Consider the following 16,101-nt stretch of genomic DNA (forward strand, 5'->3'; position numbering starts at 1 on the left):
ATCAATCGTGGAAAGTTGATTCATCGCGAACCACACGGATTTCAGCAAAATTTCGACGATATCACTTCACCCGCAAGAAAAATTCGCGGCTAAGTAGCTAATTTTGATGTAATTGAAGTAAAGTTCACTTATTCATGTTCTTAGCGTCGATCTTACATCGACGTATCCATCGTACGGCGTAGAATTCAGAGCACGTAAACAAGTAATGTTACAACCGGTTCAACACCAATGCTGTCTAACAAAGATGGCTGAGTATCGGCGGAAGTTGTTCTTTTGACCATACTTTACCAAAATAATAAGCAAGCTGGAGCTATGCATTGCCGCTGTAATGTCAGCATAAATTTTTATATAATTTACGCATTCATATTCTCATGGAAATGATAGTTGATCGTAATATGAAATAATATAGGAAATACTTTCTCCTGTCAATGACTAGGTTAAGTCCAGCCCTGTCGCAGTGGTTTGAGCCATAGTACAGATCCAGTCATGTTACCCAGCCCAGTCACAGTCCACTTTTAGCCACAGTACATTTCCAGTCATGTTTTCTAGCCTTGTCACAGTCCAGTTTGAGCTATAGTACAGCTCCAGTCCACTTACCCAACCCAGTCACAGTCCAGTTTGAGCCATAGTACAGCTCCAGTCATGTTACCCAGCCCATTCAAAGTGCAGTCTGAGCTCTAGCACAGTTCAAGCACAGTGATCCAGCACTGTTACAGTACAGTTCTTCTCAAATTCTAGCTGCCATAGTACAGTCTAGTACAGAAAAGTGTACTGTGACTGTGCTAAACACAGAGTTTAGTCCAGTTACAGTGCAGATTTAGTGCAGTCGCAGCACAGATTGTTTTGTATGGGAAGGCTGACAGCATGAGACATGAAATTGTGCGAGTGCTTCGACGTTCAAAAATGCCTAAATTAAATTTACCAGCAGCTGAACTACGTTACTTGAACGAATTAAAGTGTGATAACAACATCCTCGTACTTCCAGCTGACAAAGGCAATGCAACGGTCATCATGGATAAGGAAGAATATGGCAAGAAATTTCTGTCCCTTTTGGATGACGATTCTTACGAGAGACTAAATAAAGACCCGACAGCCAGAATCGAGCGCAAAGTGAGAGAATTGATCAAGAGGTCTTCAATTCCCGAGGACAATCATTGGAAACCAATGCCCTCGGCATCTAGAGCTCCACGCTTATATGGTCTACCAAAAATCCATATGTAAGGTACACCTTTGAGACCTATTGTAAATACCATTGGTTCGCCGACCTATAAGTTAGCCCGTTATCTCTCAAGAGGCATCCAGGATTTCGTCGGTAGAACAGACTCCTTCATAAAAAATTCGGCGCATTTTATAGAGATCCTGAAAGACCTTCGAGTGACCGAAAGAGATATTTTAGTCAGCTTTGATGTCACGTCGCTGTTCACCAAAGTTCCTGTCCCCGATTCAGTGGAAATTTTAAGAACTCTTACAGGTGATGGACTACCAGGAGACTACCCAAACTTGGTACAATTCTGCCTTAGAAACAATTACTTCCTTTACAACGGGCAAATATATGAACAAAAAAGTGGTGCGGCAATGGGTTCCCCACTTTCACCTGTGCTTGCCAATTTATATATGGAGTTTTTCGAGAAGAAGGCACTTGAGACGAGCGAGAAGAAACCATCATGCTGGTTGAGATATGTGGATTATACCTTTGTGATCTGGCCACATGGAAAAGAAAAACTTGAGGAATTCCACATACATCTAAATACAGTACATCCAGACATAAAATTCACAAAAGAACTCGAAGAAGGAGGTTGTCTTCCCTTCTTAGATGTACTGGTTAAAAGAAAAATGGATGGAAGCCTAGGCCATTCAGTGTACAGAAAGAAGACCCACACATACAGGTATCTGAATTCATCATCGCATCACCACCCACAACAAAAGGCCTGCGTCATTAAAACGCTAACCCACCGAGCCAAAATCGTGTGTGATGATGAGCATATCAGTGATGAAATGCAACACTTTATGTGGGCACTGAAAGGCAATGGTTATAGTGTCTCTTTCATTAAAAGAGCAATGAAAGAAAAACACCCTCCTCAAGATGACGGCCACAAGGGGAAGAAGCCACTTACATACGCTAAAATTCCATACATCTCCGGGGTCACCGATAGAATCGCCAGAATCCTCCATAAAGGCAACATTAAGACTCGCTTCTGCACCGTGAAGAAGATTCAGAATATCCTACCTTCACCGAAGGATAGCCATCCTCCCCTTCAATCTATGGGAGTGTATGAGGTTCCCTGCTGCTGCGGCAGAAGCTACGTGGGACAGAGCAAGCGTTCAATCTCCCAAAGGCTTAAGAAGCACGAAAGGGCGTTAAAATTACATCAGTGGGACGCATCAGCTGTTGCTGAACATTTTGCCTCCAGCCCTGGGCATAGAATAATGTTTGACGCTACACGGGTGTTAGCGAAGACGGAAGAATACCATCCGTGTCTTATACGTGAATCCATCGAGATTGCGAAAAGACCTAATAACTTTAATAGGGAGGATGGGTATAACCTCAGCCGTATATGGAGAGGGTTCCTAGCACAATATAATGGCCAACGGCTATCGGCTAAAATTCAAATCCGACACAACAATGGGTAGCGAAAAACATATATAAGCTCGGGACGAGTATAAATTCCTTCCATTCTCTTGATAACGCTCCCAGTAGGAGGAGTGAAACGTCGAGTTAAAATGTTTAATACACAGCAATACCCGAAAACCACCAGCAAAATAAACACTAAGAAATGACTTGGAATCAGATTTCCGGCAGAAAAAATCTAAATTCGCAAGACCTCTGTCAATAAACAAAACAGAAATTTACCATTATAAATACACTTCTCTTCTCGATGGTATTGTAGTAAAAATGCAATTAAATGAAATGGTTGGTACTCAACCGTTTGTTAAATTACAGCGGCATTTACGTGTTTATGTTATAAACGATTCCAAATGCGTTCTTATGACATACAGGTAGATTGCATTAAATTTCTTATCCTTGGGAAGAGCCAAAATTCTTCGAAACAGGGCTTTGTATTCTTCTTGTGTGCGATTGTGATGCCAACACACGGCTTCGTAGTGAGTTACAAAGATCCGTAATTTCAAATTGGAAGTAGCAGTGGTACACTGAAGAGAAGTAAGGGATTTTTGCACACCCGTTGTGATCCTGGAATGAAATGTTATCGAATTTGAAAGATTTTAAATATTTTTAGTCCAAAAAAACTGAAATAAAATAGGGCTACGATAATATATACCGTTTACTACAAAATGACGTAAACTTCAGCAATGAAACTGAGATTAAATTTTACATACCAGGATAAGTTTTACGAATCTTCAGACGCACAAGAAGAAGGCAATGACTTTTAGTACTTATAAAATGTTTTCATCCTGAACACATGAGGTAGAAATTTGTATTGCGGTAAAGATGGCGTAAAAAAACCTCTTGACCCAAAAATGCTGCGTGAAGAAGAATTTGGAAAAATTATTTACCTTAAAACAGTGCGAACTTGTTCGTTCAAATTCTTTAAGTCCAATAATTTTGACCAATGCTTCCCACGCATTTGGCATTAAAACGAAAAGGGATGCATGATGCATTTATTATTTTTATTTTTTAAATTCTCTAATGTTTTTCTACTTCAACTACATTATCCAAAATGTCGAAAAAAGTTTCAATCTTGTCGATAAATGAAATATATGGAGTATCTAACAATCATTTTAAACGGAAATGCAATATTGTACTTATAAGAGTGGAAGTCATACGTGTTGGACATCTGAGACAGACGCTGTATCCCGGTCCCATCCATTGGACACATTGGAGGTGAACGAACTCTTATTATCATATCATCAAGTTCGAAGTTTTAATTCAGTGGATTCATTGTAAATTTTATAAGTGGAATGCTAAAGTTATTATCTATGCAAAACCACATTTTTAGTCTGTGTATTTTAATGGGAACATGTGTTTTAAACAAGAGTGATGGGACAAACTTGCGGGACTTAAAGCATTGATCGTTCATATTTTGAGGTTAAATTTCTCAAAACTGGGAAAAGATTCAACAATAGGCTTTCAGCATGCCATAAAGAAAGTTGTAATCTAGGACATATCCTAAACCCATTAATTTATTTCAAATGGTTTTGTTTTTGTTTTCTGGCGACTTTAAGACAAAAAAGGCTATATACGCTATTACGAGACACCTCCGTTTTTGGACAAGTTGAGACCCTTACTGAAATTTTTAAAATCCATTGTTGCCAACTTAACGGTGTTGAAAATCTACATATATGTTGAATAAAGAAATGCGCGATGCACCAACATAAATGCACTTCTCTTTTCGATGATTGCTCTATAATAAATGATTTTTTTGTCATGATTGGTACGAAACCGTTTGTGAAATATACGGTGACTTATACTTTATTATGTTCCTATTGCTCCAAAAGCATTACCTTGGCAGCCAAGTAGATAGTATGAAATTTCTATTCCCTGGGAAGAGCTAACATTCTTTGAAACAAATGTTGTTATTCCTTCAATCGGCGATTATGCTGCCACCTCACGGCATCGCAGTGAGTTACAAAGATCGGGTATTTCTAAATAGATAAAGCCGGAGTTGACTGACGATAAGTAAGGGACTTTTTGCATACCTTTTGTGATCTTGGAATGAAATTTTATCAAATTTGAATGTTTTTTTTGAAAATTTTTGGTTCTGATAAAAAAACTGAATTCAATATACGGGTTTGAAAATGTATTGCGGTCACTACAAAAAATACTTAAATATTCAGGGATAGAACTAAGACTCTATATTTGACACACTAAGTTTACGAATCCTTTGGCGCACAAGTAGAAGGCAATGATTTTTAGTACTTTGAATCTTTCTACATCGTCAATACTGGAGTTGGAAATTTGTATTGGCTGTAATGATGGCGCGAAAAACCTGTTGACCTAAACATACTTCGTGAAGGACAATTTGGAAGAATCCTACATTTTAAATAAAGTGATAACTGGTTCGTTACAATTCCTTAAGTCCAATAATTTTGACCAATACTTCCCAAGCAATTGCCTTGAAAAAAGTTACAAGGTATGCATGATGCATTATTTATTTTTTATTGTTAAAATTCTCTGCTGTTGTTCTCTTTCAATTACATTTTCCATAATATTGAAAAGTTAGTTGATAAATGAAACATATAGAGTACCTTAAAATAAGTTTAAAAGGAATTGCAATATTGTGCTTGTTACAGTGGAAGTAATACGTGTTGGACATCTGAGGTAGACGCTTTTGCCAGGTCCAATTTGTTGGACATATTTCAGTGGAACGACCTCTTATTATCACATCATCAAGTTCGAAGTTTTTATTCAGTGGATTCATTATAAATTTTATAAGTGGAATGCTTAAATTATTATTTATGAAAAACAACATTTTGGTCTGTGTTTCTTAATGGGAACCTGTATTTTGAACAAGAGTGATGGTAGGTCAAACCTGTGGGACTTAAAGCATTGATCGTTCATAATTTGAGGTTATATTTCTCAAAACTGGGAGAAGATTCCACAATAGGCTTTCAGCATGCCATATAGAAAATTGTTTTCTATGAAAAATCCAAAACTCATCTATTTATTTCAAACGGTTGTGTTTTTGTTTTCTGGCGACTTTAGATCAAAAAAGCCTATACACGCTATTACGAGACACGTACGTTTTTTGGACAAGTTGAGGACAGGGTTAAAATTTTGAAAATTCACAATTGCCAAACTAACGACGCTAAAAGTCAAATTTAATATTGAGCAATCATATAAATTAAAATTCACTTGAATAAATTTTTATTAACAGCGATCTAAGATAAACTCAAAATGTCTTGGTACTTGAAAAATATATAATCCTTCCCACTGTAGATAGTAGGTAATGATATTCTTGCGCCTGAAAACGGAATAGCAAGCACTTACATTCAATGGAGACGGATTTCACTAGTCCCACTTCAGTCAGTGAAACGCATTGGACAGAAACGGCAAACGGTTGGTCAAGTCCAATACACTGGACCGGAAGGACTGGAGCCAGCACTGAACACGTTTTAATCAGGTGAGACGTTATGGTATACTGTATTCTTAACATTTTAAATAAAATGAGGGTTAACGTAATAATAAATAAGTAGCTGCAACTATAGTCGATATATCGTTAGTGCTCACCAGGGTTTTATGTAATAGCAGCGGTAAGCCGAACTCGATGGACTTAAAGCATTGATTTGTCATTTTTTGAGCTAAAATTTCTGAAAATCGGTGTAAGATTTGATATTGACCTTTCAGTATATCATATAGAGATTCGTTTACTGTGACATTTCAAAATTCATTTTTTTTATTGCCAAAGGTTGTTTTTGTTTTTCTGTCCACTTGAGACGCCTGGGTTAAGAAATTATGTCATTTGTGACTAAAGTGTTAGTTTAAAAAATTTTGGTTGTCAACTAAACGAATTAATTGGGTAAGGATGTTTATTTTCAAATGCAAAACACCTTTCTTATACGCCTTTTTGCCTTTATATTCTAATTTGGGACACCTGTATTTCTTGAGCCACTGGAGATCCGAATAAAAATTTTGAAAATGCATACTTGAAAATCGAATGAATTGCATACTCTCATTGGTAATAAAAATGTATTGCATATATATGTATGTATACATAATATTTATACATTTTTTTTAATACAGACACTCCATAAATATTTTAAATACAATTATAAATACAATAAATGTTTTTAAAAATTCAGAGATAAACTACACTAAATATCAAAAAAATACACAGATAAAATACAATAAATATTTTTAAAAACTCAGATATTAAATGCAATAAATATTTTAAAAATACAGATATTATATGCAATAAATATTTTTAAAACACAGATATTAAATAAGATAAATATTTAAAAAATACAATTCTAAAAATTATGTACATTCCTTTATAAAATTTTTAGAAAATGTATCTAGGAAATGTCCTCTCCTGAAATTAAGAAAAACCTTGGTAAGAATATCGCTTAAATTAGCACTTAAACTTTCAATATCAGAATTTGAAACAGTTTTTCCTTTACTTACCTCGCGGCGTCGGAGGTGGATGAGAAATATCCGGAGTCGCTGGCAGTCTCAACTCCTCCGACTCAAAGAATATAATGAGGTCATTTATGAATCCCTAACAGAGGATAAAGAAACCCAAAATCAAATTTTTGCTTATACTGGTTCGGGAATGTGAAAAGTGGAATTTGGATGATTTCCATGATATGCAATAGGTATTTTTCTAGTCTATCAAAATTTAAATTTAACATTAACTCACAGATTCTCCACCATCCGCCTCCTGTCCGGGAACCTCGACTCGGTCCTAAGATATAGATGAAAAATGAACTAAGCCATTTGCAACGGATGTTTGTATGATTTGAAAATGGTGAAGTGGAGTGCAAACTGTATACATATAAAAATACCTCTCATATATTTCTATTTTCATCCAAGTACTCTACTCACCACAGGCAATGCTCTCTCCTCCGCGGCTTCAGAGTTCTGAAAAGGAAAACGTAACGTTACAGGGCGTACAGTAGAAAGCTTAATGGGATATGAGAAGTGTCCTCTATACTATAAAAAGTGTAAATAACTCATTGACTCACATCCGGAATATTTTCACCTTCCGTCTCGAGGACAGCAGACGGAGGCAAAATTCCCACTTCCACCGTTATTCCGATGTCAGCGTTCTAAAAAAGAAAACATAATGTCAATGGGGATATCGTAAACAATTATCCACTACCGAAAACGAAGAAGAATATTTATGAAAAAATGGAAAATATCATGTCTCCATGGAGGATGACCCGTCACTTACCACGTCCAAAACCTTCTCCTCCTCCACCCCGCATGCCTCCGGGAGGGATATCCCCGAAGGGATTACTTCCACCCCTAGGCATGCTCTCCCTCATTTCTTCTGGGGAGTCCCTCAACAGGGCCCCAAAAGATCTCAACACATAGTGCTCCGGGTACCTATAAGTGCCGCTTGCCACCAGCCTGGTGATACCCCGGGAGCACTTGTCGACCACATCCCTGCCATATCTCTGAAATATGGCAGGGTGAACCTTTGCGATGTGGCGGGATAATTGCGAAGTAAATCTCTTTCCACATATCGGGCACGGCTTGGGCGTGCCTCTGCCCTTTGTTTTCGTTACCATCTTCCACATGATGGTTTTGTTAATTTCCATATTTCTAAAAATAGAAGAATATTTATTTAAATAGACACGAACGTTTGCAAAAAAGAAGCAAAAACTACAGCCTGCCTACCCGAAAACAACATTCCATATTTTACTATGTCTATTTGAAAGAAAACGTGTGTTCGTAGAAATGGTATTAATACAAAGTAAATAACCAAAAATAAATTCTACATTCACTGTTATCATCGATCCCTAGATCTTGAGAACAGTAAACACATTAAGAATATGACCTTGCTAAATTATATAAATCACTCATTGCAGAACATAGGATATAGGTTTCATACAAATGATGCAGAGAATACCATTAATGCCTAAGTAAAGTTAATGATTATATCTACCCTTATGAAAACATATGAATCGGCGAGATACACAAGGATTCCACACCGGAGGATTCGCAGGGAATCCCAAAACTTTCCGAAGAAATGCGAATCGAATGGAATCGCAGCGAATGCTGGTGAATCATAGGCACTTGAGGCGATTATCAATAAAAAGGAATAAAATTAAAATACACAATTTATTCCATCACAGCTATAAATAAACAAACACACACAAATGCACATTATACCCACTACCATGAATAAGTTTCTCCCTCAGGATATTGGCCTCCCTCAATTTGCTCAATTTTGAGCCTAGGCCGTGGTAGTAGGATTTGATAGACACCTCGGGGAATTTATTCGTGGCCCCAATCACATCACTGGCCTCTGAAATACGATAAAAATTGTTAGCACACGAAGAATAAAATCCAACGTGTTTTATTTTCGACGAATCAAAAACTCACCTAAAATTGCCTTATAGGCAGGAGGATATAACGCAGGACGCCGGGGTCCACTACCGGAATTTGTTCCAAGCGGGGAGCAAGTCGTTAGTGCTTCTGTGATAAACACCTCCTCCAACAAGGCCTTCGCCACAGTTAGCCTTGTGGAGTACCTCACCCCCGACTTGATACCTAAATAGGTATTTCTGTTGATCAAAATGCCTGAGCCTGGCATTAACTCCTGCAACTGAAATGAAAAATTAATGCAGTCAAAAACAAAATAAAGATATCATAATCATGTGATTCAATTACCATGTTTAACCAAACTAACATAGCAAATATTCTTCACATCTTGATTCATTCACAATGTAAGAAGTCCTAAAACAGTTGAAACTAAATAAAACCTGCCTTTATTTTTTTATGGTGTTCAGAATGTCAAATGCTGCTGAGAATGATTTACGGGCGGAATGGCTGTAGTTTGGCAGTAATTAATCATTTTCAAGCAATACATTCACCTTGCCTTTCATGTATCCAAAATTGATGATGATGAAATCAAGGATGTGGAGATTACATTCCGAACACCTTGAAGTATATGGCATCAAAAAGGGCATAGCAAGGTACATGGTCTCCCCTTCTCAGTAATGAAATAATTTATAATGAAAGTCCTAGAAATATGTTTTTGCCATAATCAGCATCTAAGGTATGCATCATGAAAAACTGTATGTACTGTATAACTGTATAAAATTATTGACCTACACACATCAAAATGTAATTAACTAATCAAAATCAGCATTGGACAACATTTCAAGAATAGTAACGCAAGCATCATGGAGACACTGGCCACATAGAATGATTACATACTATACGTAAAAACCTACTCAAGTGTGACGTTACGTCGTAAAATCTGGTTGATTTTTCACGTAGGCCCAGACAAGGGAAATACTCCAACCGTCGGTCACATGCTGGATCAGGGAAAGACTCCACAAACAAGAAAAACAGCTCACAAGAAAAAGGTAGCCAAAAACAATTTACGAGTCATTACCGTACGATATCTATTCAAAGTAGAGTATTCAAAAAATCAGAAGTATTACAGAAAACAATGATAGTAATTCATGATCCCAAGAAAACATTACCAGCTAAATACCAGCAGAATAATTTCTCAAAATTTGCCATGTCTCACTAGACATGTGTCCCCGACCGGCCCACGAGCAGAAGAGGGATTGCCTATGCAAGGCGAGACAGGATTTTAGGGGAGGGCTTCTTCCAGGGAGTGGAGGGGTAGGCAGGTGAATTCAACTACGGCGCCACACTGCATAGAACGGCCGCTCCACAAAATCAGCATTCCCTGGTTTTGAGACAACAGCACAGCACCCAGAATTTTCCCCTCAACTTCTGGGGTGGAGACATCAGAGGAATCAGAGGGGTAGTTCATTGGAACACATGGAGGGGAGGGAGATACTGGGGTGAGGTGTTGGAGGGAGAGAGAGTTGTGATAGGACAATGGTAAAACTTCTCACTCCAAGTGCAATACTAAGGCCTTAGCACCGATTTCCCCTTGCTTGCCAAGGAGTAAGTATTCCTCCGCAGTAGTCCTATATAAGTCTTGGATTGCAGGTAGGCTGGGTTCGGTGCTGGCTTTGGTGCTGGCTTCCGGTGCTGGCTTTCGGATGCTGCTTTCCGGAGGCAGCATTTTCCGGAGACAGGGTTTTGCTACAGGCGTTTTGCGCGAAAAATCCTTTGCGCGAAAAAACCTTGTTCGTTCTGCGGATAAGTTCGGAGGAAGTTCGAGGAAGTTCGAAGAATTTCTGGGGGGGAGGGGTACCAGAAATTTTGGGGGGGGGGGACACTAAAAAATGCCACACTAGTATCAGAAACACATAACCATATGGCATATGCCATCATCTGTGACACCATTATTTTTTTCATCATGAATAATTATGTTCCACAAACTTGAGCCTAAGGTGATTAATAATAATATATATATTTCTATCTCTAAGGGAATGCAACTGAAAATCAAAATATGTCAAAGAAAAAGCTGCATTTGAACATTTGCAAGAAATATAGAAGTAATACAGATCTCTAAATGCAAGCATGTGACTTGAATATCACAAGTTACAAAGAAGTGGACAATATAGTGAACTATTATTACCATCTAGAAAGCCTACTTCAGCTATGGAATTTGAAATAAGAGGCATTGCCTGCAATGCATTTTGAAAGATTTTAGGGTCATTCCAAATGTTAATGAATATTAAAAGTAAATTAAAAGATAACTACATTTACATCAACAATAAACAAGCTAGTCAATGTTGGAGGCATAAATGTGAATAACCGAAAAATATGGGACTTCTCAAAACAGAGGATAAATCTAGGCACCAAATTGCTAGCTATAGACTGGGATTACATCCCTTTACATTTTTTTTCATTACTTATCTACTTACATCAACAGACATGTCCTTATGCCTCAAGTGATCGGAATCATGCTGGATCCCTGTGGTCTTGTCCACAAGCTCCAATGTCTTTACCACCGGCGCATCTACTGCAGTGATACAGTCGGGCCCCAAAGGCTGTACCACCGAAGAATTTTCTTTGTCGGGGGAACGATGCCTTACGTCTTTCCGCATTCTGTGGTAAAGATGTTTACACTCCCTCACTATATCGCAGCCAGATACTAAATCTGAAAAGGAGTATCATCTGAATCAATATAAATTTCAAAGTAGCTTCAGACAATGGCAAATTGATAGTATCGTAGTACCTTGAAGAGCCTTCTTGTCTCTCTTGAGTTCGGCGACTTCATCCTCCAATTCTTTTATTCGATGGTTAAGCCGCCTTATCTCCTCGCTATTTTCACTCCCCCCAAGCCACTCTTCCTCCCGAGCAGAGGAGCTCCAGCAAGTAGATCGATCACCCCCAGTGCACTGCTTTTTAAGCCGACTTCTCAACTGTAAACATATCATCCTAGGAGAATGAACAATCAGGTTATTGTACAAGAGAAAATGGAAACATCGTCAAATGTTGGAGACTTACCCACATAGCAGAAATGCGTCTCGCACACGTCTCGAATATTGTGTTACGTCTCGGAGACATTTTGAGAGCTTCAGAGACATCTCTGAGATGTCACTATGCCCAAAAAATGGTCTATGAGATGTCTCATAAAACTTTGTACTATGGTATGCTTCAAATGTAGGCAAAGAAATAATTAAATGCGAATTATATAGTTATGGCCTACTTTACTCGATCATTTTTACTGACAAATTTTTGATGAATGACCTTTTGAAATTAAGAAACCCATATTAAATGTCATGATTTTAATACACACAACTGCAGAGTTGAACCGAAAAATATATATGGAAGGCATAGATAGCATTCAAATATGTTTTTAAAAAAATCCTGAACGTCAAACGGTTACACCTGTGAGACATTCGCGATATTAGAGACCATAGTGAGACATCTCTGAGAGGTTCGTTGCTATGTGGGTCTATGCTGTTGTGGTGTAACTACGGGGGAGGGATAGATTCCCCTCCCCTAAAGCCTCAGAAAAATCAAAATTTATTTGAAAATCTTGTCTGGATTTGATGTATAATAACTGCATCTGCTAAAAGTTAAATTTTAAGTGCGAAAATGATGTAAAATGCATTTTCAGGCTTGTTATTTTTCAAAAATTTTCCTGAAATCTCTGTTACCTGGTTTGGTTGCCCCAACTTACCCCCCTCAACCCCCCAAAGCATATCCCTAGTTACGCCCCTGATGTGGATAGTCAATTATGCAAAGTAATTATAATTATATTTTATATTATTTATATTATTTGTGTACACACAAACGTCTATAATTTATACATCTAAATTTTCTATCAGAGTCAAATCATAGCGTTATAATGCTGAAGTCAAACAAAGACTTAGGCTGGTACAGAGTTAACTGCAACTAGGGATATGCTTTGACACTTACTGATAATGGGAATATTTACCTTGCTTGGCTCGGGCTCCCAAGAATCACTCTCACTATCCGTGAGGAAAGTCTTCGGAATTCCTCCGCGACGATTCTTCCCCATCTCCCTCTCCTCATCCAGGAACCAGACTTTACCAGTGCTTTCCATTGAAGAGCAAGCACTCGTTAATTCTGGTTTGTTCTCTGACAAATATACAATAATTCACATTTAAAGTAGACGATGGACATCATAAGCAATGAAATAAGGCAATATAACAAATAAGGCAAGAAAAGTTAGTACTCACCCGATATTCCTAGAATTACAGCTTCAAAAAACTCGGGACCTTTACCAAATTTAATGAATTGGTATGATTTCACCAAAATGCTGTCCCTAATTTTTAAGCTGGCCGTATTGGATTGTTTGACATCCTCCGCTCGAATCACTCCTTAAGTGTCGTCCGACGAAAACTTCACGAGGTAGAATACCTTAATTCCCAATCTCTTGGAAGCCATCTCCCAAAATTTATTAAGTAAAGGATTTTATTCTTCACAATCTCACAATGACGATAAACAATCTAAGATGGCGGCGCCTATGGTAGCACATGTGAAATTATGAAGTATAGTGTGTGATGTGACAAAATTTTAATGATACGCATGAAATATATGAATAAAGGAAATTTAAGTTTTTAAATTAGCTCTTCCCCCTCAATGAGGTTATTTCCTCAATAACCCTTCATTACTGTAAATGAAATAATTAACAGGTGGTTTTGCGAGCAAAATAAACCTGGGCCCGCTACTTAACAGTTGAGTAACGAATAGTTTTGAGCACGTCTTGGGAATTATAAAATCTTCAAGATTGTAAGCATAGAGTTTATATTACTATAGAGTTCATATTACAGTGTACAGTATTTATTATTGTAAGATAACTTAATAGTAATGGAGTCCTCTTTGTTTTGAGTCTCACGATCAATCGCCGCGAATTTCCTTCTCATGGAGATATTTTATATCTCGGTGATCAAGGAATTATTTTGTCAAACATATTCCCGATAGCCAATTCGTGAAATTTTGTAATCAATTGGCCTAAGTTTTATGCTGCGGTGGAAGTTAGCAAAATAGTGGCCATGTCTGGCGAGGAGGAAAACCGTCCGTTGAAAACTTATTTGAATAAGGTAAGAGGATGCTCCATCTGCATTTTATTATTTTTTTTTCAATTTTAGATCTTTCTGTTATCAACCGTATCTATCATTTCAGATCTCCTTGTACAAGTTGAAAAAAACATGCCAAACGCAAATTAGCTGTAAGTGTTGAGGGCGCAAGTAGCTCCAGTAGCTCCGAGGAAGAAATGATGGATACTCACGATTATCGCGCCGGTAAGTGCAATCGCGTCTTGGTCTCAAATAACTTACTATTTACTTGGAATTATTACTAATCCTCGTTTGAACAAAGAAGCAGTTATTCGTACATTTACAATGTTTCTAAGCCTAAATGACACGTACATTTTGTGTTTCTGGTCCTGATAATAGATGACGGAGGGTCGCTGGATGGATCGTGTAATAATTTGTTATTCACCGTCACGGACTGGCGTATCTTCCCCTGAATATGCCTCAGCAATTGATCTCATACCTCGCGATGAGAGGAGAAGAGAGACTACGCAGGGTTCCGATTTGAGTGAGTCTAGTTGTGATAGTGATTCCAATGAAGAGGGTGGCAATAAAGAGTTATTTAGTGGAGAACTTTGGTATTCCGATAGCCAGGTGTACACAGACGAGTATGTGCTAGCTATTTTAAAGGTATACTTTGAGAATAAGATGTCCAAAAAATGTTTATCGGATGTTTTAATGTTAATTGATAAGGCATTGCCGCAGCCGAATAACCTCCCCAGAACGAAGCATAAATTAATGAAATTTGTGGATGATATAGTTGGTGATTTTGTGCCAAAAATTCATCGCTATTGCGAGAATGATAACTGTATGACGTACATAGGGTTATGGAACGTCACCACAGCAAATACTGCATGTGAAGTATGTGGTTCGCAAGATAATTCAGGCCTCTTTGTGGAGAACCCTTTGCCAGAATTGATAAAACATTTCCTAGAGACGCAAAATGTATAAGTATCTCCAAGATCTTAGTGGTTCTACAGGGGAGCCAATTTGTGATATTGTGGATGGCAAATTGTACAGAGAATTAAACAGTCACAGAGGTCAGTATGACCTCACATTAATGTGGAATACCGATGGTGTACCTGTATTTAAAAGTTCAAATGCAAATTGTGGCCTTTGTTGTTTACAGTAGCTGAGCTGAAACCATCTGTCAGGAATTGCAATGTTTTAGTTGCTGGGTTATAGTTTGGGAAGCGCAAACCAAAAATGTCGACTTTTTTGCAGCCGTTTGTGGAGTCATTACAGTTATTACAGTCTACTGGAGTATTTTGGACTCACCCGATTACAAAAGAGGTTGTAAGAAGTAGAGTCATTGCCCCCCTTTGCACAGTAGATTCACGAGCTCGTGCTCCTTTGCAGAATATTTCCCAATGGAATGGGGAATATGGTTGTTTTAGGTGTGAACAGAATGGCGAGGGCTTTCCCAGGACTTATCCATTCAAGGCCCAATTTCCTGAACTAAGAAAGGATTCGACCATGAGGCAACAGGCAACTGAAGCTAGTGATAAGCGTCGAGTGTTTGGTGTAAGAGGACCATCATGTGTTGCATCTGTACCAAAGATGGACTTAGCACGCTCGTTTGTGCCAGATTATATGCACTGTTTTACTTGGGGGCACAAGGCAATTTGTTTGACTTTGGTTTGACTCTTCTTATCATAATGAAGAGTGGTATTTAGGTGGTAAGGTGAAACAGATAGATAAAATTTTGCTACATATATGCCCACTAAGTCACATTAGCCGGGTGCCACGTACTATTGTTTCTCGCACCATGTGGAAAGCCAGCGAATTTCGCAACTGGCTCCTATATTACTCTGTAATCTGTGTGAAAGATTTTTTGCCAAAAAAGTTTCTTGGCCATTGGTTATGCATGGTCCGTGCCATTTGTGCTATGCTCCAAGATAAAATTTCCTCTGCAGATATTAGGATGCCCTTCGAATTGCTGAAGGAATTTTTGAGGGGAATCGGACGATTGTATGGGCAGGACCAATACATATATAATGTTCATCTGCTCCTGCATTTGCCAGGGGCTGTGAAGAA

At 38.1% G+C, this 16,101-nt stretch overlaps 1 protein-coding gene and 1 long non-coding RNA gene across 3 annotated transcripts; both read right to left on the reverse strand.

The window, feature by feature from the left end:
• Positions 1-6,901: 6,901 nt before the first annotated feature.
• On the reverse strand, positions 6,902-7,720 carry LOC124172034. Its single transcript, XR_006868053.1, has 5 exons — positions 7,642-7,720; positions 7,502-7,537; positions 7,317-7,361; positions 7,082-7,175; positions 6,902-6,989 (listed from the first exon to the last, which is right to left on the reverse strand). It is a non-coding gene; the product is annotated as an uncharacterized LOC124172034 (long non-coding RNA).
• A 102-nt stretch (positions 7,721-7,822) lies between these two features.
• Positions 7,823-15,759, reverse strand: LOC124172570. Of its 2 annotated transcripts, XM_046552010.1 has the most exons (6): positions 13,210-15,759; positions 12,945-13,108; positions 11,736-11,922; positions 11,422-11,657; positions 9,008-9,230; positions 7,823-8,930 (listed from the first exon to the last, which is right to left on the reverse strand). In XM_046552010.1, exons 2-6 carry the CDS (start codon positions 13,071-13,073, stop codon positions 8,758-8,760), a joined length of 948 nt encoding a protein of 315 aa, XP_046407966.1. In that variant the 5' UTR covers positions 13,074-13,108; positions 13,210-15,759; the 3' UTR covers positions 7,823-8,757. The 2 variants fall into 2 exon arrangements, with proteins under 2 accessions (XP_046407966.1, XP_046407967.1); XM_046552011.1 differs by lacking the exon at positions 13,210-15,759 and having other exon boundaries at positions 12,945-13,203.
• Positions 15,760-16,101: the final 342 nt, after the last annotated feature.

The sequence above is a fragment of the Ischnura elegans genome, assembly GCF_921293095.1.
Source record: "Ischnura elegans chromosome 13 unlocalized genomic scaffold, ioIscEleg1.1 SUPER_13_unloc_1, whole genome shotgun sequence".
NCBI lineage: Eukaryota > Metazoa > Arthropoda > Insecta > Odonata > Coenagrionidae > Ischnura > Ischnura elegans.